The sequence below is a fragment of the Anopheles merus genome, chromosome 3L (assembly GCF_017562075.2).
Source record: "Anopheles merus strain MAF chromosome 3L, AmerM5.1, whole genome shotgun sequence".
Classification (NCBI taxonomy): Eukaryota; Metazoa; Arthropoda; class Insecta; order Diptera; family Culicidae; genus Anopheles; species Anopheles merus.
The window spans coordinates 7,315,831-7,335,886 of NC_054085.1; the positions used below are offsets into that span (position 1 = coordinate 7,315,831).

A 20,056-nucleotide genomic window follows, 5' to 3' on the forward strand; every position below is an offset into this window, starting at 1 on the left:
ACGAGCATTACTAAAATCTTACTAGCTTCAGTGCTGGTGAGCATTGAGCATTTACATTGGAGTTTAGTATTTAAACAATTCCAACGCTGTTTTAATTCTAGCGATGCTTAACTTCTATGCTAAAACATACAATAATACAGACAGTAGGAGAAAGCTCTCAAAGCGAAGAAAGCTCCACTGTGTGGCTATCCCAGCAACAAATGGCGCCATCAGGTTTGTTTTTGCTATTTTTAGTATGCATGAGTCTGCTAAACGAAGTATTTTTATATTCCGTTTAGGTTCAGTGCTTGAGCCGTTTAGAATTCATTTAGTGGTCGTTTAGTGAATTTGTGGCACTTGGGTAATGACTCCCACAATGAGGAAATTTCGAAACAACCTTTACGTAATCGTCTTGGAATAGTCCCGGATGAAATCAGCAATTTCCTACAAATAAAGACTTATTCTATCTTTCTCAAATAAACAAAAAAAAATACCTCTCTTACCCTAATTCCAGTGATTGTTTATTTTAAATTAACAAAAATAACATCCAAATCGAAATGCATGTTATGGTCTACTACTGTCACTTATGTCATCAAATTCTAAAAGCCTGCACCGAACGAACCAACCTGAACGATTCGTCAGTCATCAGACGCTTGGCGAGTGAAAGAGAGGGAAACGAGCGAATGCAAGGAAAGCAATCGTCTGGTTCAAACGTCTGATTATTCTGAAAGGTTTTTCTCCCAACGCAAGCGGGGCAGAATTTTATTCTTATTTCTTAACAAGTTTTTAACCAAAAACAGCAAAATAAGCACTATTTTCTTACCCAATCTGACAAGCTGCAAGTGCGCGCTAGGTGTGCAAGTGAAAATTGAGAGTCTTACGCTACGGACGAGCGTGTACGCGGTTAACATAACAAACCGAAGCGAAGGACGCAAGAAGCGCGTCAATTTTCTGCCGAAAGACTGCTTCTGCTGCTGCTGCCGTGTGTGTTGCTATTCCTTGAAAAGCGGCTCGAGTGCGATAGAACGCGCTTGTGGTGGTGGTGGTGGAACAAAACATTCGTTTGGTGTACTGTTCGTTCGGTGGCGCTTGGAAGATGATGGCCTACGGTGCAATAAATAATCGAATGTAGTTCCGTACCCGGAAAAGTTTTTGAGTGTACAATTTCGCGCTTTTTGGACGGAAAGACCCCGTAGAAAGCTCGCATTTGACTGGTGGGGCTGTGCAGCGAAAGAGAGCAAAAAATAGGCAGAAGAGCGAGTTTGACAACATCTGGCCTCCGTGTGCAGTGGGCTTCACTACATCCGGCACAGAACGTCCCAGGAACGCGGTGCGGTGAGCGGCGGCGGGGAGAACGATGGGCGATATCACGTACCCGGCGGGATGCCGGCCGATTAACGAAGATCTCGGGCAGGACGAGCTGATTCGCCGGCTGAAGACGCTCACCCACACACTGCAGGCGATGGGCCAGGACGAGGACGGCATGTACACGCAGTACATTCCGCTGGCCGTCCATCTGGCGGACGATTTCTTTCTGCAGCATCCGTCCCGGGACGTGCAGCTGCTGATTGCCTGCTGCATAGCGGACGTGCTGCGCGTGTACGCACCGGAAGCACCGTACAAGGATCAGGACCAGATCAAGGGCATCTTTATGTTTCTGATCCGGCAGCTGAACGGGCTGCGCGATCCGAAGGATCCGGCGTTCAAGCGCTACTTCTATCTGCTCGAGAACCTCGCGTACGTGAAATCGTTCAACATGTGCTTCGAGCTGGAGGACTGCCAGGAGGTGTTTTGTACGCTGTTTAGTTTAATGTTTAAAATTGTCAAGTAATGTATCGTGTTGTCAACATTTGATTCCCCATGATTAAGTGTGCGTTCTAACGATTTCTTCCCTTCCCTTTCAGTGACGAACACAGCCCGAAAGTGAAATCCTTCATGCTGGACGTTCTCGCACCGCTCATCACCGAGTCCGATTCGGTGTCTTACGATCTGCTCGATCTGATCTACATCAACATCGTCGAGCCGCTGCGAACGCAGAAGCGAAACGCGTACGAGCTGGCGAAGGAACTCATCATCAAAACGTCCAACTGGCTCGAGGCGTACACGCAAGCCTTTTTCAACCAGATCCTCATACTGGACAAGAACGAAAAGCAGTACCAGATTGTGCCGAAAATCTACGACGTCATCTACGAGCTGAACGTGATCACGCCGAGCATCCTGCTGTCCGTGCTGCCGCAGCTCGAGTGCAAGTTGAAATCGACGCACGAAGCCGAACGGCTGAAAGCGGTGTCCACGCTGGCGCGCATGTTTTCCGAGCCCGGCTCAACGCTCGCCCGCCAGTACGGGCCGCTGTGGAAGCAGTTCCTTGGCCGCTTTTACGACATCGCCGTGCCGATCCGCATCAAGTGCGTCCAGAGCACGATGCACTTCCTGATCAACCATCCGAGCCTGCGGAAGGACATTATCGATACGCTGCGCATCCGGCAACACGATTCGGACGAAACGGTGCGGTACGAGGTGGTGATGGCGATCGTGGAGACGGCCAAGCGGGACCTGCAGATCGTGTCAGAGTCGGAGGACCTGCTCGAGTTCGTGAAGGAGCGCACGCTCGACAAGAAGTACAAGATCCGCAAGGAGGCGATGAACGGGCTGGCGATGATCTACAAGAAGTACCTCAGCGACACGAACGTGCCGGCGGCCACGAAGAAGGCCGTCAACTGGATCAAGGACAAGATACTGCACGGCTACTACATGACGGGCGTGGAGGATCGGCTGCTGGTCGAGCGGCTGCTCATCACCTGCCTGGTGCCGTACCAGCTGCCGGCTGAGGAGCGCATGAAGAAGCTGTACCAGCTGCTCGGCACGATCGATGACAACGCGACGAAAGCGTTCATCGAGCTGCAGAAGAACCAGCTGAAGGTGCGGCGCAGCGTCGCCGACTGGATCAAGCTGCACCGGCTGAAGGATCTCACGCCGACCGTGCTGAAGGAGATGAACGTCAAGTGTACGAACATCGCGAAGCAGCTGCCGGATCCGGTGAAGGCGCAGGAGCTGCTGCTCAAGTTTTCCGCCCAGATGCGCAAGGACCCGAAGCTGATCGTCGAGATGGAGACGATCCTGAAGCGGGACGTGTCGTGCAAGGAGTGTGCCGACACGATGGCGATCGTGCTGAAGAAGCTCGGCCAGCCGATCATGACCAACACGTACTACAACACGGTCAAGATGCTGCTCGAGCGGATCGCCTCGGTGATGGTGGACAAGCAGTCGATTGGCGTGCTGATCGAGCTGATCCAGGAGTGCATGAACGGCGGCAAGGAGGTGATCGAGGAGGTGAGCCTGCCAACGGATTCGGCCGGCGAGCGGGGCCTCAAGCTGCTGACGGTGCTGGCGTACGTGTTTTCGGCCCACTTCCAGCACGACGAGATACTGCGCCACATGATCGGGCTGCTGTCGTTCGGCGAGCCGTACGTGGCGCCGTACGTGCTGAAGGCGTTCACGTACCTTGGCCGCTACAAGTCACTGATCGAGTCGCACCCGGCCATCCTGAAGGAGTTGGCCCCGCTCTGCAAAGAGTTTGCGATCGCGGGCACACCGAAGCAGGCGAAGCACGCGATCCGCTGTATGTTCGTTAACACGCAGACGGGCAACAGTGGTGCCGTAGATCCGCTAGCGACGGGTGCGCCCGGATCGGACCTCAGCGCGATCGACATCTTCCCGGACATTGTAGAGGGCATGAAGCAAACGTTGCACCCGCAGAGCGAACACTACCGCACGGCTATCGTGACGCTCGGGCACATCGCGTACAATCTGCCGGACAAGTTTCACGTGCAGATCAAGAACATTATCTCGCGCAAGATCGTGAAGGAGCTGCTGGTGAAGGAAACGTCGGACGGGCGGTCGAACGTGCCGGCGAAGGACTGGTGCGACGAGCAGGACCTGCCGGAGGAGACGCGCTGCAAGGTGGAGGGGCTGAAGACGATGGCCCGCTGGTTGCTCGGGCTGAAGAAGGACGTGCTGTCGGCGCAGAAGACGTTCCGCATGCTGAACGCGTTCATCAGCAAGAAGGGCGACCTGCTCGAACAGGGCGGGGCACTGTCGGCGGCGGAAAAGTCGTGGCTGCGCCTCAGTGCCGGCAAGGCGATGCTGAAGATCTGCGAGCAGAAGGGCGTGGGCGATCAGTTCATTGCAGAGCAGTTCTACAACCTGTCGCAGTTGATGGTACGGAACGGAAATGAATGGTTTGGAGTAGTGGTGCGAGCTCGGAATCGGACTTTTCCGATTCCTTGTGCGGAATTCCGGAGTCGATTTCGATGCTGGAATTGATTCCGATTCTGGAGTTGATTCCAGAGCCGATTCCGAAGTCGATTCCGGAGCCGATTTCAAAGTCGATTCCAAAGCCGGAGCTAGGTTTGGAATCGATTCCGCGATCGGAATCGGCTTCGGAATCAGAATCTGCTCCGGAATCGGAATTGACCTGGGAATAGTATTTTACCCTAGTAACGGAATCAGAATTGACTCCAGAAATTTAATAAGCTTCGGAATGAGAATCAGTTCTTGAATTGAAATAAGAAGTTTCAAAAGCGAAATCAGTCCGGGAATCTCCATGAGAATAGATTGTTTACAAGTAAATTTTAATTCTTTGCGGCTAACTACACGTAACATCATTGGACCCAAACGAATATTATTATGGAGATGCCAAAACTGACTCTTTTTCGATGCCGATTCTGATTTCGGACCTAATTCTGATTCCGGATCTGATTTTAATTCCGGAACCAATTCCGAAGCCGCTTCCGATTCTGAAATCCGAATCCGGACCTACTCTCCGGAATCGATTCCAGAAAATTTCGGAGCTAGCCGGAATCGATTCCGACATAAACTTCACTTTTCCCATGACTAGTTCGGAGGGCTTCGAATTTTGACTTGTTTGTGTTTTATTCTCAGACCGATCCAGTGCCGGAGGTGCGCGATACGTTCGTGAAGAAGCTACACAAAGGCCTGAGCAAGGGCATTCCGCACAAGTGCCTTCCGCTTGATTTCATGGGCTACTATGCGCTCGGCGGAAGAGAAACAGATCAAACGTAAGTGCGGAGAAAGCTAAACAGAAGTTCAAAGATTTGATTTAACATTTTTGTTATATTTTTTACACTTTGCAGGTTGTTCGCTCAAATCAGATCCAACATAGAAACAGACGTCAACAGACGACGAGAGTACGTGAAAAACTTCACCACAGGTAAGCGTCGTAAAGGGATTGCGTCCCTTTCATCGTTCGCAACTAATCGGTTTCCCCTCGGTCTCATCCTCCAGTCGAGCGTGGCATGAGCCAGCTGCCGCACATTCTACCGGACTATATGCTCGTGTTCGCCGTGACCGTTCTGACGCACGATCCTCATTTTACGCGCCCAAACGATCCGGCCCAGCTTCGACAGATAGAACGGTGTCTGTGGCTCGTGCTGGAACCACTCGTCATGAACAAGGAGTTCTTCTGCTTTAGCTTTTACAAAAATTTGATCGAACGTATTAAACACCACAAGGACGCCCTCAAGCCCGAGGACGAGGAAACGAATCACGTAAGTCTTCAACGCTCATCGTAGATGCGTGTAAAGTTGCGGCAACAATGTTCTTATGTTTCGTTACACTTTGCAGAAACTGTGGGCCATTTGTGATGTCGCGATGGGGCTCATACTCACCCGTCTAACGTTCTACGATATGAGGGAAGCACCGGCCGAGGCACGCATACCATCGATGTACTTTCAGGCCCAGCCGGATGACTTCCAAAACACGCGCTACTACATTCCCGACGACATGTACAACCTAACGGATCGGAGCGGTCGCAGTGCGGTCCCGTCCGGCTCAAAGACACTGGCGCCTGCGGCCAAACCCAAACCCCAAAGCGCGACCACTTCCGCATCCGCTTCGTCCTCGTCATCCAGCGCGACAGCCTGCGCGTCCTCCTCCTCATCGCTTACACTGCCGGTCACGTCTAGTTCGTCAGCGATGGTAAGGATTGGGAGAGTTAATTATTTTTTTTTTAGAGAAGTTTATTAATGTTTTGTATTTTTGTATTTTAGGAACGGAACAAACTCAAAACGAAATTCGCTCGCCAAGCAGTTCACGACGATGACGAACATAACAATGGGCAGGACGACGGAGAAGATACCGGACCACCACCCTCCAAGCGAACCTACAAAGCAGCCGATGGTGCCAATCTATAAGCAATGACGGCCCCCAACGCCACCATCCCATCCAATAGGAGGCCCTTTCGGCGTGCGTGCCGCGTGGTTATTTTATAAAACTGCGAGATTGATGTATGCTATAAGTTATTTATGTACAGTGACACACACAAAGACTAGACGGGTGAAGCGACGAGTGGGGGATACAAACGCCCATAAGGACGGCGCGCGAAGGATGTTTTTGTTAGGTTAGCGAAAGACATGCTCATAGATCCAATTTTGGAACATAAGTAACTATACACACACACACCCACTGGACACCGAGGCGACTGTAAACGGTTGATTATATTTGCTAAACACCTTCTTTGATAATAAAAAAAAAACAACTCCTCGGAAGGCTGCATGCATGCGTGTGTTGGCTCAATTAAAAGGAGCAATGAATCTGGTGGTGATTCCGCAAAACATTAGTAGAGGGCATTAACTATCAGACCACTACCACCTTCTCTCGCTGCATATACTCAACATGGGCCTTTTACTTTTGTTAAGAGAGAGAGTGCCACACGATACTTCTCAATACGTACTGCAAGAACCTTGTTAAGCAGAAAGGACACTGCGAAAAAGGTAAAAAAGAAACGAAAGCTTTTTTTGAATACCAGAGAGGGGGCTAAGCATAAAGCTTAAACGTTTATGAATTGCGAGACTATGAAATACAACACCTGTAGCTATAATGATGCTGACTACAAAAGTGACAAAAATATATATAAAAAAATAAGTACGGTAAAGTGACGCATTTGGGGCATTTCTTTTTACTATTTTCTTTGTTAAAACAGTTTACATACATTTCATATTTCATCTGCTTATTTTACAGGAGATTGAAGGAGATACGGAGCTCCTAAAACCGCGATGAGCCGGGATGCGGAAGGAAATCTTCTGACGAACGAGCGGGAGGTAATAGAAAGGTGGAAGTGCTACTAAGAAGGACATCTGAATCGAGCAGAGGCAGGAGAGGCTGGTGCAAGTGGTAGAACAAGGCAAACACCACAGCAGCAGCACAGCAGTGACAACAGCGACAGCATCGGCGCAGACGACGAGGTGCCCCCGCCGATGAGATTGCCAGCGCCAACAAGCAGCTTAAGAACAATAAATCTGCCGGCAGCAATGGACTGGCGGTCGAGCTCTTCAAGATGGGGCTGGAGAGGTTTACCGTTGAAATGCATCAGCTGATCTTGAAAGTCTGGGAGTAGAAGAAACTACCGGAGGAGTGGAAACTGGGTGTCATTCACCCAGTCTACAAAAAGGGCGACAGGCTGGACTGCTTAATTCCCTTAATGCCGCCTACAAGATCCTGTCCCAGATCCTGTTCTGTTCCCAGACTTGCGCTCCTTGCTACAGCTTTTGTCGGCAGCTACCAAGCTGGGTTTGTGAGAGGCAGATCCTCCAGAAGTGCCGAGAGCGTCAGATTCCTAAGCACCACCTTTTCATCGACTTCAAGGCGGCTTACGACACCATAGACCGGAAGGAGCTATGTAACATCATGCAGCGGTACCATTTCCCTCCGGCTGTCAGAAGCTAACATGAACGGGGTGCAGTGCAAGGTGAGAATATCGAACATGACGTCGGAATCGTTCGAATCTCACAGGGGTTTGAGGCAAGGTGATGGACTCTCCTGTCTGCTCTTCAACAACCCCCTCGAAGGTGTCATTCAAATCGCGGAGATAAATCGCGGATATTGACATCATCGGCAGGACAACAGCGAAGGTGTGTGAGGCGTACACCCGACGGCGACAATCTCGAGGTAGTAAAGGAGTTTTGCTATCTCGGGACGGTCGTTACTTCGGACAACGACATCAGCAGCGAAATCCGGAGAAGCATTGTGCAGGGGAATCGTGCATACTATGGGCTTCACCGACTGCTGAGATCCAGAAGACTTCGAGCTCGCACGAAATGTGAGATATATTGAACATTGAATCGCCCGGTGGTCCTTTGCGGACAAGAGTCCTGGACCATTCGGGCGGAGGATGCAAACGCTGAGCGACGCATCCTCCGAACCATCTTTTGCAGTGTGTTCGAGCATGAAGCGTGGAGGAGAAGGATGAACCACGAGCTTGCTGAGCTGTACGGCGAACCGAGCATCCTGACGGTGGCAAAAGCTGGCAGGATACGATGGCTGGGGCATGTCATGAGGATGACGGACTCATGCCCCACCAAGAAGGTGTTCGACAGCGATCCCCAGTTCGGCATAAGGCGCAGGGGAGCCAGCGAACTTGATGGCTGGACCAGGTGAAGCGTGACCTGACGGAGATCGGATGTCTACATGGATGGGAGGATGCAGCCAGGGACCGAGCATCCTGGAGAATTGTTGCTGACTGGTCCATATCACATCGATGTCCTCTATCGTGAGCAGGCCAACAAGAGCGAGAGAGAGACATACATTTAAATAAATGTTGAATGATCCAAATTTCAATTTAAACTTTAATTTCCTCTTTTTTTAAATAGCTCATTAGCGTCCGTTTATTCGGTAGATGTTATACGTCTTCTTTTTTGAAACTGTACTACAGCATCTGTATAACAGCAGAACCTCCCGACGCGGCTCAGAGCTCTACCGTTGCCGGTTTTGACATTTCCCTTGCGCCCCAAAACAAATGTGACATAAGCGAGTGCCGGGGCAAATAAACAGAAACACATTTTTGCGACCGTATTCTTCACAAAACCGCTTAAAATGTCTCTCAATGTACGTAGAATCAGATATCCAGCATTGCAGTTACACCATGTGATAAAGAGTAAGTGGCAAAATTTGTCTTTAAAATGATTTATTTTAAAATGAGCTTTCATGACCGCGTTGGTACCTTCCTTTGATTCAGAGCACTATTCCGTCGCTTCGAAAAGCACTGCCAAGGCGAGCGAACTGTTCACCGACGAACAGCGCAGACAGTGGGAAAATGTTGGCCGTATCGAAAAGATTGAGGTACGATATCTTGGCCTACCGCACGACACGACGCTGGTGATGAACCGGGAACTCTCCACACCGTACGATTGTGCGAGGCGTAAGTACTTTCTTCAAGAAGCTACAATGCGCATGGTAATAGCATCTATTGGATTTCCTTTTCTGTGCAGACATCGGTGAAAAGTACTGCCGGCAGTCGGCGTTGGCATTGCTGGACAACAAAACACCGTGGGATATGCGTCGACCATTGCGCGATTCGTGCACGCTGCAGCTGCTGAACTTCACCTCGCCCGAACCACACATCGCGAACAAAGCGTTCTGGCGCTCCTGTTCCTTTCTGCTCGGGGCCGTACTGCAGGCGAGCTTCAAGCCGGAAGCGGGCCTGTTCCTACACAGCTTCCCGAAACCGAACAGTAAGAGCAGCAGGGAGCGAAACGACTTCTTTGAGCGTGTCTAAGTCTACTTCGTTTCCTTATTTGCAGTTAAATCTGGCAGCTTCGTGCACGATATCGTACTGGCGGAAGAGCACTGGAATCCGACCGTTCCCGAGCTGCGTGCGCTATCGATCGAAATGATCAAACTGTCGCAGCAAGATCTGCCGATCGAGCGGCTGGATGTGAGCAGTGAGCTGGCGCTAGAAATGTTCCACGACAATCCGTTCAAGCGGGAACAGATCCCGAGCGTGGCGGCTCAGAACAATGGCCAGGTTACGGTGTACCGGGTGGGCGAGCATGTCGACATCAGCAAGGGACCGATGATGGGCTCGACCGGACTGCTCGGCCGGTGTACGATCTCGGCGTCGCACCCGATCAAGGAGGGCAGCGAAAGGGGGAAGCACTTTTACCGGATGCAGGGCGTTGCGCTGCCGGCCGTTTTGCGCATCGGTCACTTTGCGTACAACATACTGGAGAATCGTTCGCGGAAGCTGGTAAGTGTATCTTGGAAGGAGGTTATTGGGCTTCAAATAAAACTTTTTTGTCTAAATATTTTTTAATTTTTTCCTTCAATGTGTTTAGAACTCGGCCAAGTTACCAAATGAACCTTTTGAGGATACGGTTGCAGAACAAGTAGCATAAAGCGAGTAACAAATTAGAAGGATCAGTAAATAATAAAAACAAAACATATTCAATACGATTTTTGGCTGTAATTTTAACATTTTTAACTTTTTTTTATTTAGATTAGTTTGAATATTTTTTGGTAAAATATTTTAAAAATATTTCACATTGACAAAATAACCCTCTCCAACAATATAATAAGTTTTATCATAGCCCCCTAGTAGTGTTATGCGCACGATTACGTTCCGTGCAGTCGGACAAAAGCGCCTCAATTTAATCCGCAGGACAGCATTGTAAGACACGTGAGCGCAAGAGCTGATGCGCATAAAGCAAAGCGTAAACAGAAAAGTGAAGTGAATGGTAAAAAAGGTTACGCAAAGTAAAGAAGTAAAGAAAGAACTCACCACGAAAGGGATTAGAAGAAAAGAAAGGGCAAGCAGGCACCAGGCACAGCAGGCGGCAAACGAACCCTGCGTTTCCAGGGCCTGCTTTTGTTATCGGGACGCTGTCCCTGTCTACGGAAGAACAAGAGCAAAAAAACGTGATGGAAGTGAGCAGTTCTAACGCTTTCAAAAAGGGCACCACTACAATCAAGATCCTCGTTGTACTGGGGATGCTGGTGCTGCCGCTGTCTGACGGCGATAATGGCCGTTTAATCAATCTGTTCCCCTCACACCGGGCACCTCACAGTACCCGGGTAAGCGACCCGAAGAAGCGTACAAGTGCACACACACAACACGAACGATGCCGGGTCCTGCGTTGATGTGTTTGTTCGTCCGACCACGGCCTGCTATGATGAGACGCGGTGGCGCAGTAAAAGACGACCACACCGTTGCCGACGAACCACAATTGCTCGCGGACCGTCAACGGAAAAGGACGTCCATGCGCTGAGTGGAGCAGATTTTAAATAGGATTATTTCTGTGTGTGTGTTGTGTTGTAACTGTGTGTTTTCTTGTGATGAAATTCGTGCTGGTAGTTTTAAGTTGCCTGCTGGCAGGCGGTAAGTACGAGGGAGTTATTAAAAATTGCGTAAAGCTACGGTTTCCTTGCCTTGGGTTCTCTAGTCCTCTCTTTCGAAGCAACGCATACGCACGACTTGCTTAGATGACCCTGTTAGAGAGCATCGTGTGCGTCTTGGAAGTGGCAAGGGTGTGAGCAAAAACAAGATAATTGAGGTTTAATTAAACCGAATTGTCCAGAAATTGAAACAATCATAAATTTTAAAAGAACATTCAGAAATATTAAAGCAGAAAGCCTCTCAATCTACCTACAAATACTTTCAAAAAATTACGCCACTTAGAATTGCTTTTGTAAATGGCGTCTTAGCAATGGAAACCAAGGGGGTCATCCAAGGGGCACAAAATGGTGCATGCTTTTTATGTTCCGCTTCCCGCTCATTCTTCGGCATCGCTTGCCAAACACGTCTCGCTTAATATTTAACTTCTCCTTCTCCCATCGCTTAGCTTTTGCCACCAAACCCCCGAAATGGCCCGACGTGTACTCGGTCAGCGGCATGCTGACGATACCGTACGCGGAAATTAACGAACCATTCTACGCCTGGTACGATAAGACGAACGGACGCTCCCGGGTCGACTACTATGGCGGCATGGTGAAGACGTACCAGCTCACCAAGCAGGGCGACTACGGCGTCAGCCTGAAGCTGGCCCCGGTCACGACGCAAAACCAGATGAACAAAGAGACCTGCCTGCAGGTTAATGGGTCAGCTTCGTACAAGATCGACGTGCAGGGCATCCTGCCGTACGTGCGCGACTTCCAGCTGCTCGGTAAGCTCGCCCCTTCGATCGGCGGTGACTCAACCGGTCGGGACCAGCGGATGGATCGATCGCGTTCGTAAACAAGTGGCAAACCGTATCACTAATGCGACGCACCATTCTGCGGCTCTCTTTCTCCCCAGGCACGGAGCAATGTGGCGGTTATCAGTGCGATAAGTTCGGGCTGACCGAGGTCATCGGGCAGAAGCGCAATGTTTACACGCTCTGGGTGCGGTACGTGAAATCGCCCAAGTATCCGGCCGCCCGCATGCCCATACCGGTCCGGTACGAGATGAAGGGCTACAATACGCTGCTCGGTTCGCACTACGACCATTACTACCTCGACTACGAGTCGTACGATCATCAGGACATTCCGGAGGACGTGTTCGAGGTGAAGCTGAGTAAGTGTAGCTTTATTTATTTATTTTTTATTTGTAAACATACTAAACTTCCTTGAACCACTCTTCGATCCCTTGAACAGGCGACCCATGCGTTGGCTTCCCCGGCCCGGGCAATGGACACTACGCCACCTTCAACCCGATGCAGGAGTTCGTGCATCCGCGCTCGGAGGAGCATCTGCACAACGAGTTCGGTCGGTTCAAGAACAAGCATGGGAAATCGTACGCCAGCCCGCTCGAACACGAGCGTCGCCTGAACGTGTTCCGGCAGAACTTGCGCTTCATCCACTCGCACAACCGTGCCAACCGTGGGTTCACCGTGGCCGTCAACCATCTGGCCGATCGGACCGAGGAGGAGCTGAAGGCGCTTCGTGGCTTCCGCTCGTCCGGCACCTACAACGGAGGCCAACCGTTCCCGTACGACACGCCCAAACATATGGCCGATCTGCCCGACAGCTGGGACTGGCGCATCAGCGGTGCGGTAACGCCCGTTAAGGATCAGTCCGTGTGCGGTTCCTGTTGGTCGTTCGGTACGATCGGACACATCGAGGGCGCGTACTTCCGCAAGACGCAGAAGCTGGTGCGCTTCTCGCAGCAGGCCCTCATCGATTGCTCCTGGGGCTACGGTAACAATGGGTGCGACGGTGGAGAAGACTTCCGCGCGTACCAGTGGATGATGGAGGTCGGTGGTGTTCCGATGGAGGACGAGTACGGTGGCTACCTCGGACAGGATGGGTACTGTCACGTGCAGAACATGACGCTGTACGCACCGATCACCGGCTGGGTGAACGTGACGTCGGGCGATCCGGACGCATTCAAGCTGGCCCTGTTCAAGCACGGCCCACTGTCGATCGCGATCGATGCCGGACACAAATCGTTCAGCTTCTACTCGAACGGCGTGTACTACGAGCCGGAGTGCAAGAACAAGCTGGACGAGCTGGACCACGCGGTGCTGGCGGTCGGGTACGGGCAGCTGAACGGCGAAGACTACTGGCTGATCAAGAACTCGTGGTCCAACTACTGGGGCAACGATGGGTACGCACTGATGGCGGTAAAGGACAACAACTGTGGTCTGACGACTGACGCCACCTACGTGCTGATGTGAGTGCGGCTCCGGAGCGTCGTCCGGTGTTTTTTGTTTGGTAGAAATGGGGGGTTTATTTCGTTTAAGTATGAATTTCATGAATTTCTCAATAAAAAAAATGTTTCTCATAACATGCTTCATCGTAAAAGTGAACGACCTCTTGTTTGTCATCTCTCAACCGGCACCTTTGCAGCATTTGTTTGCCTTTCTCATATGAAGCGCAGCCAATTGGGGTTGGGGCGATGGTTGCTTTGTTTGCATTGCTGTTTGCGTGCTTTTCGCGTTGGAAACAAGAATAGGCAACGTTGGACGCCAGGGCTTTTCAACAGTGACCATCCTCGGCCCTGTGACAAAAGTTTGCCGAGCATTTGTGCAGAGAGCATTTATATTGCACTCATTCAGATTTGAATCTCAACAAAAGGGGTCTTCATTACAGAGGCCACTACATAAATTTAAGTTTTTTCAAATCATTAGAATGCGTTTAATATAACAGTTTAAAAATACTGGCAGATGTTTACTTTAAGAGCAGAATTAAAACGAATGGCAGAGTATGAAATTATTACCCGTGCTGGTCAACCCATTTGTTAAAAGACGTTGATCGCTCGTGATCGCGAAGAAAGTTCCTCGGAACAAATTAGTTGGCTGGTACTGCTGAGTATAAAGAGTAATTTTTTGTTGTACGTGGGAAAATAATGGAAAACCATGAAAAATGTATTTGGAGATATAATTATTTTTAGGATATCTATTGGCGTAAATTCTGAACGTTCGTTGTCTGATTTGGTGAAATATGAACATATTTGAAAGAAGTTACAACTGAAACCAGTTTTTTCATTCTTTTTTATTTAAGTTTTTAAGTTTTCTTTATTTTGATTTCTGATACAAGTCATTTCATAATCATAACATCAACTATTTTTGACGATTTTCGATAATCCTCGAGTATAGAAAAAATCACGTGTTTGCATTTGAACAATATTTTGGAAATAAAAATTCACGCAAGGTATGAAATATTCTAGATATTAAAAAAAATATTTCAAATGTATGTATGGCAAGGTCGGCCTGTACCACTATTGAGATTGGCTTTTAGTGACTTATTGATAGCAGGATTGTCAGTCCTACGTATGGAAGCACGGTCCATTCGAGGTTTGAACCCATAACGGGCATGTTGTTAAGTTGTACGAGTTGACGATTGTATCAACAGACCGACCAAATTATTATAAGATTATTAATATTATTTACTAAAATTCAACAGAAATTGGCAATATGTGCTTTAAAAATCAACTTGTATTGTGGAATAAGCGTTAATTGAAACTTTACCGATCCAATGGTTAGGTCAATTGCAACATTGGCTTAACATTTTAAAGGCCTGCGAGATTTTTGATAAATCTATTGAAAATATTTGTTTGTGCATTCTACAGAAATTTTTTGTTTAAAAATGTTCCGATACTCAAGTACTTGGTGAGGCTCCTGGTTTTTATACTTCCGATCAAAAATGGGCAAAAACTAGGTGAGTATATCATTATGAAACACAGTGTAGTTATACAAAACGCACCAAACCACTTCAACTGCTATGAGCATAATTTAAATTTTATTTGAAAATAAATCATTGAAAAAAAACAGAACTTTTTGTAATAGTTCCTTTGAGCTTGAAGTTTGATAAATTTCTCAAATTTAATCATTTTTCAAATGCAAAATAGTCTATCAGAATAAGAAGGCATCATTCAAATATCTGACCCGCAGGCTTTTAATTGCTTCATTCTTGCCCATTATCTTAAGAAGTTTGCCAACCCCTGTTTTACGCAAGATTGTATTTGCGTAAATGCAGCGCAATTGTTTGTTGCATAGATTTAAGTAGATGTATACTTACCACATTAAAAGTGTACTTACTTTTGATGCTATTATCAGAAAAAAATCAAACATTTCCACGAATCTTCGGATATATCACAAAATGATTGTAAACCCAGCATTAGGAAAGTATCGTTAAATTATATGGCGTTACGGCATCGTTCCTTACAAACGATTGATGAATTCTGCTAAGCTTAGACTAGACAATGATTGCTGCTTGTTGTTTCTTGCTTTGGCGAACGACGAACGAATCAACCGGTCATAATGCTAACGTCCCCCGTCTAGCTCCCGTACTTCTACGCTACCTACGAACTAGCATCACAGTTTGGTGGCTTTTTCAGTGATGGAACCAAACGCTTTTGGTGCGTTCCATCCCTGATTTCCCTCCCATCCCTACACTCTAGTTTGGCACGTGCGAATTCACTAAACTCACAGTCGCGACTGCCATGACGTGGCACCGACCAGATAGCTTACTATCGTTACAACTAAACCTGCTATTACCCTACTGTACAAACGACTGGCACCGCTCGGTTCGGTCACCAGTGTCGCCACCGTTAGTGCGCTCAGGTTCAGCTCGCTCGTGATGCGATGGCTCTGCGTGCGCACCAGTGTTACGAGCCGTTCCGCTTCCCTCGCACAGATCTCTGTCTGCAGGCGGGACGGATTTCGGCTCAACGTTTCCAGCACCACATACAGATCGTTCTCGAACGTTAGCTGACCGCTCAGCCGACATTCGACCGTCTGCAGGAGCGCTTCCAGGGAGCGTAAGATTGACTTGAGCGTAAGATACTCCGTCGACTGACCCTTCAGTGCGTAGAGGCCACGATCGATCTGTTTGCGCGAGTACACGATGCGCAGGGCGGTGCCGCACACCGGACAGCAGGCACCGGGTGGCAGCACCGGATTACAGTTCGTCAGCTTTCGCCGCGGACACTTGATCGACGAGCAGCGGGCATCGAGCGTGGGGCTGATCAGGCCCACCTCCTGGCACGGTCCGTTGTAGTCGACGGTGGAGTAATCGCTCCACGCCTCACATTCGCTCCGATAGGTGACACCGTTTACGCCGCACACCTGACTACGGCGGCGCGAGGTTTCGCAGACCTTGCGGTACTTCTCCTGGTATGCGTACGAGGCCCGTTCGAATGCCATGCTGCAGAGATTTGCATGGTAGCCCAGGCTCGTGTCACGGATGTCGGTGATGGTGGAGCAGTTCGTGGAGGTAAGATTGACTGGAAGAAAAGATTGAGATGAGCAGACGGTTACTTGTACTATCGATTCTGTTTTAAGGTGTTTTTAAGTTGAGTGAGAGTGAAAATAACATTTTGAGATTTTCAATAATATTTCTATTAAAGCAATTCACAACATTGTGTTATTATGCACAACATGAAGGGAAACCAAATGATTCTATCCATTGTAATCCTCTTAATGCGTCATCCATTAATTACGTAATGCTAAAACTGTTTTGTGTTTGTATGTCTGTACAAACAGTGTTACCGAATTGCGCCTAAAACGCAATTGGTTCACAAATAGGAAATCATTCTCCAATTTCTTCTCACACAAGTTTCGTTCGAAGTTTATTTGAAGCCGGCTCAAACCGGCAATCCGATTCTCAATCGAATTCACAAATCTCCGAATGAAACTCTGATCCGTCAAATGAGAAACGATCGGTAAGCAATACTACTGTTGATAGAGTCTTCGAATCCTCCGAATCCCTATTCCAGCAACACTACGCTGCTTTAAGTTCAATCTCAGTTTCTTTAATACCGGACTGAATTCGAAAGGCTATGGGTTAATATTGCAGTCTTTCCCAGAGTTCCATGACACTCGAGTTACGCGGATTTGAGTTCGCGAATTTTTATTTTTGATAGTTTTGACGTCAAATTGGTACAATTTGCAGCATCAATTGTCAAATGAAAAATAAATTACAAATTTCCCAAAAAAATAAATTTCTGAAAAAACAGAAACAACCTAATTTTCTACGCGAATTGCATTAAATAAGTAATAAATTACATAAATGAACTATATACAATCTAAAAACATTATTAATCAAGCATATTTTGGCTGTAAAACGTGATATTCGACACACGCGAAAATCCGAGTTACGCGAATGTCTCCGGAACGCATTTTTCGCTTAACTCGGGAAAAGACTGTATAATAAAATGCGTTACGTAATTAATGGATGATGCCTAATATCTTTTTTTGTCATTCGTCGATAATTTTAGGCAAATAATCCTCTAAAAATAGGAAAATATTTATATTTAAGAGTATTAAAAGAGTTTAATTTGACTTAACATATTCATACATCAGATGGATCAGGAACCAAATTTAAGCTTGTTGTGTAGTAAGTATTACTAAAATTATATTTTCTATAAATTCCCCACTTACCACATCGATACTGCGGACAGGGTTTATGCATCCCAGACAGGCACACATTCCAGTCGGGCAGACACATGGATAGCGGTCCACAGTCGATCTGATCGCACGGGTTTCGTGCCCGGCACGGTCCAAACTCGATGTCACCCTCCTGTATGCCGGCACACTTGGCCACACAGGCCGACGGGTACGTGTTGCCGTTGCGTCCACACACCGGCAAATAGTGCGCCGGACAGTTGCACGGCAAGCTGGTGAACGACCGATCGACCGTCAGCCCGGGCACATGGCACTGTCGCTTGGTGCAAGTGATCTCCTCCGCGAAACAGCTGCACACGTTACACTCGACGTAGAAGTGCGTCAGATGCGCGAACCGCTTCCCGGCCAGCGTACACGAATCGTAGCTAATGCACGGCAGTGGTTGACACTTTTCAATTCGGCCCGACTCACCACAACGGCACACTTTAAGGCAACCCTTCTGCGTGACCGACACCGGAATACGCACGAACGCTCCCACGGGCACAAGGTACGACGAAGCCTCTCCCAGTGGACATCCGTTAACGCAGCGATAGCCGAACGTACCATCGCGATTGGCAACACAGATCTGCGTCGCATTACAAGGATTACCCTTGCAGGGTGACACGAGCGTTACGTCCGCTATGATGCGCTCCCGGTCCGCGTCCATTCCGGCCGCCCCAAAACCGTGCGGCTGGAACCGTCCCATCGAGATGCAGGGCAGCGAGTTGTTCTGGGGCGCGAGCTGCTGGCAGAGCGACGACACCGTATGGCCGCCCGGTATTCGCTCCCAGTCGACGCAGTTCCGCAGCACCTCGTAACAGTCCTGCCGGCAGATGTGGTTCGTGTGGTAGCCCTTGGTGCACGGTTTGATCTGCAGCGTGCAGGCGATCGACTTCCAGATCTCGTACGAACACTCGGTCTCGTTGCGCATCGGCAGCAGCACGTTGCCCGGGAAGGGAAGGAAGCCCTGCTGGCGCCACTGCTGCACGTCGCTCCGGGCGGCCATGTCCGACTGCTGCCGGCAGCTGCGGAACAGCTCTGTTGGCCGGTTGTTGAAGTTGCTGCAGAACGACAGCCCATCGCAGCCCAGCTCGCACGGTTCGTCGACTGCAACGGGAGAAGCGAAGCACACATGTGGACACGTGGGTATTTTTTGGGGGGATGGTGTAAGGTTGATTGGTTGAAGGGAGGGAGGGGAGAGTCATGCAAGACATGCTTAGCCGTGTCGAAACTCTATTGGTTCCTAATCAAACATATTTTTAATAGTTGTAAAATTTTTCTTCTGTAATGATGGCATTTGTTTCTTAGAAATCATCTCTCGTTAGATGATTTAGTAGCTTGACCTTTTTATTTATTTTATTGAGTAAATTTTGTTTCTACATTTTCGATTGGTAAGGTCTGAAATGACTGAACTGACTAGTAAAAGTATCATTATAATTTTAAAGTCAGTTGAAGGACTTCTTGGATGCATGGTTAGGAGAAAAATGGGAACTCTTCCTATATGCTTCAATGATTCTAATATCTCTTTAGCTAATAATTTATCTGGGAAAGAATTCTATGCAATATATGAGTACTCTTTGTTTATGCGTTTACTTTTCAACCATTAGGGGAATATACTGTTTAAAGACGTGTTGGTCATGTTGGCTTGAATTTGAGGCCTGAATTCCGAAAGTGGAAGAACTCTTCTACCCTTGACCCTTACCCATACTTGATCCATTTGCTAAATTTCGTTACTGTTTCTCTCCACGAATCAGGTGCAAGACCACTCGATTATTAGCTCTGTGAGTAAGATATAAAAGCCATACGGACGGATTCCAAGGACAAAAGAGAACCTATCCTAACCAAAACTGCAAATATCAACAGATGAAGAAACAAGGTAGAAGAATTGTTCCACATGTATCCCGAACAGGCTGCTTAGTAGCACACAACTGGATAGACACAGACTTAGGTACAGGAAGAAGAGTCTTGATGAGAATCAAACCGGTCCAGTACTAAAATCGTAACTTTGAATAAAAATAAAAATCACTCATTAACATCAGTCACTGTCTCGGTAGCATCGTCCAAACCCACAGTCTAGTTATAGAATTCAAAAGAATAATTTCTGTAGAGGGTTTATGGAAGATCGATTGGTTCTAATGCCGAGTTGCATCGGGTTTTGGTTCGATTTCTCAGTCATTGAAGGCGGGATTGTTCTGTATCTCTGTATTCTGTATCAAAACCCGAGATTCTTACGAAAATTAAGGCCCACCGATTGCGACCGTAGGAACATGGGAAGAGGAAGAACATTTGAAAGCAATCGCAAAGTGGCAAGGAAAAGGATCCTCAGTAGGTGGAAGGACCAGATGAAAAAAATTTAACGGTTCGCGGACTGAGCGGCCGCGGGGGCCCCCGTCAATGTAGGGGCCCGGTATATGGTAATTCCA

General features: G+C 48.3%; 4 protein-coding genes across 9 annotated transcripts in view; 3 read left to right on the forward strand and 1 right to left on the reverse strand.

The window, feature by feature from the left end:
- The first annotated feature begins 640 nt into the window (after positions 1 to 640).
- Positions 641 to 6,931, forward strand: LOC121599457 (sister chromatid cohesion protein PDS5 homolog B). Its single transcript, XM_041927279.1, has 7 exons — positions 641 to 1,806; positions 1,884 to 4,197; positions 4,921 to 5,057; positions 5,133 to 5,209; positions 5,284 to 5,546; positions 5,623 to 5,976; positions 6,048 to 6,931. The coding sequence occupies exons 1-7, from the start codon at positions 1,337 to 1,339 to the stop codon at positions 6,189 to 6,191; spliced, it is 3,759 nt and encodes a 1,252-aa protein (XP_041783213.1). The 5' UTR covers positions 641 to 1,336; the 3' UTR covers positions 6,192 to 6,931.
- Positions 6,932 to 8,773: 1,842 nt separating this feature from the next.
- LOC121599520 (39S ribosomal protein L39, mitochondrial) lies at positions 8,774 to 10,227 on the forward strand. The gene is made up of 5 exons (XM_041927391.1): positions 8,774 to 8,929; positions 9,011 to 9,193; positions 9,264 to 9,506; positions 9,576 to 10,021; positions 10,110 to 10,227. Exons 1-5 carry the CDS (start codon positions 8,869 to 8,871, stop codon positions 10,167 to 10,169), a joined length of 993 nt encoding a protein of 330 aa, XP_041783325.1. The 5' UTR covers positions 8,774 to 8,868; the 3' UTR covers positions 10,170 to 10,227.
- Positions 10,228 to 10,993: 766 nt separating this feature from the next.
- LOC121599519 (digestive cysteine proteinase 1) lies at positions 10,994 to 13,538 on the forward strand. The gene is made up of 4 exons (XM_041927390.1): positions 10,994 to 11,149; positions 11,613 to 11,933; positions 12,065 to 12,322; positions 12,403 to 13,538. The coding sequence occupies exons 1-4, from the start codon at positions 11,107 to 11,109 to the stop codon at positions 13,422 to 13,424; spliced, it is 1,644 nt and encodes a 547-aa protein (XP_041783324.1). The 5' UTR covers positions 10,994 to 11,106; the 3' UTR covers positions 13,425 to 13,538.
- A 1,834-nt stretch (positions 13,539 to 15,372) lies between these two features.
- Positions 15,373 to 20,056, reverse strand: part of LOC121599251 (reversion-inducing cysteine-rich protein with Kazal motifs) — a 49,832-nt gene continuing 45,148 nt past the window's right edge. For all 6 annotated transcript variants that reach the window (XM_041926930.1, XM_041926924.1, XM_041926925.1 and 3 more), the window contains exons 6-7: positions 17,631 to 18,740; positions 15,373 to 16,474 (exon numbers count right to left, since the gene is read on the reverse strand). In XM_041926930.1, coding sequence (XP_041782864.1) covers positions 15,675 to 16,474; positions 17,631 to 18,740 — 1,910 coding nt within the window. In that variant the 3' untranslated portion in view covers positions 15,373 to 15,674. The remainder of the gene's footprint in view (positions 16,475 to 17,630; positions 18,741 to 20,056) is intronic.

Bases quoted from the DNA above. Each gene is read 5' to 3' on its own strand.
- LOC121599457 (XM_041927279.1), top strand. From the start codon at position 1,337: ATGGGCGATATCACGTACCCGGCGGGATGCCGGCCGATTAACGAAGAT. The intron at 1,807-1,883 runs GTAATGTATCGT...CTTCCCTTTCAG, and splicing joins TTAATGTTTAAAATTGTCAA to TGACGAACACAGCCCGAAAG. The intron at 5,977-6,047 runs GTAAGGATTGGG...TTTGTATTTTAG, and splicing joins CGTCTAGTTCGTCAGCGATG to GAACGGAACAAACTCAAAAC.
- LOC121599520 (XM_041927391.1), top strand. From the start codon at position 8,869: ATGTCTCTCAATGTACGTAGAATCAGATATCCAGCATTGCAGTTACAC. The intron at 8,930-9,010 runs GTAAGTGGCAAA...CCTTTGATTCAG, and splicing joins GTTACACCATGTGATAAAGA to AGCACTATTCCGTCGCTTCG. The intron at 9,194-9,263 runs GTAAGTACTTTC...TTTTCTGTGCAG, and splicing joins ACCGTACGATTGTGCGAGGC to ACATCGGTGAAAAGTACTGC.
- LOC121599519 (XM_041927390.1), top strand. From the start codon at position 11,107: ATGAAATTCGTGCTGGTAGTTTTAAGTTGCCTGCTGGCAGGCG. The intron at 11,934-12,064 runs GTAAGCTCGCCC...CTTTCTCCCCAG, and splicing joins GCGCGACTTCCAGCTGCTCG to GCACGGAGCAATGTGGCGGT. The intron at 12,323-12,402 runs GTAAGTGTAGCT...TCCCTTGAACAG, and splicing joins CGTGTTCGAGGTGAAGCTGA to GCGACCCATGCGTTGGCTTC.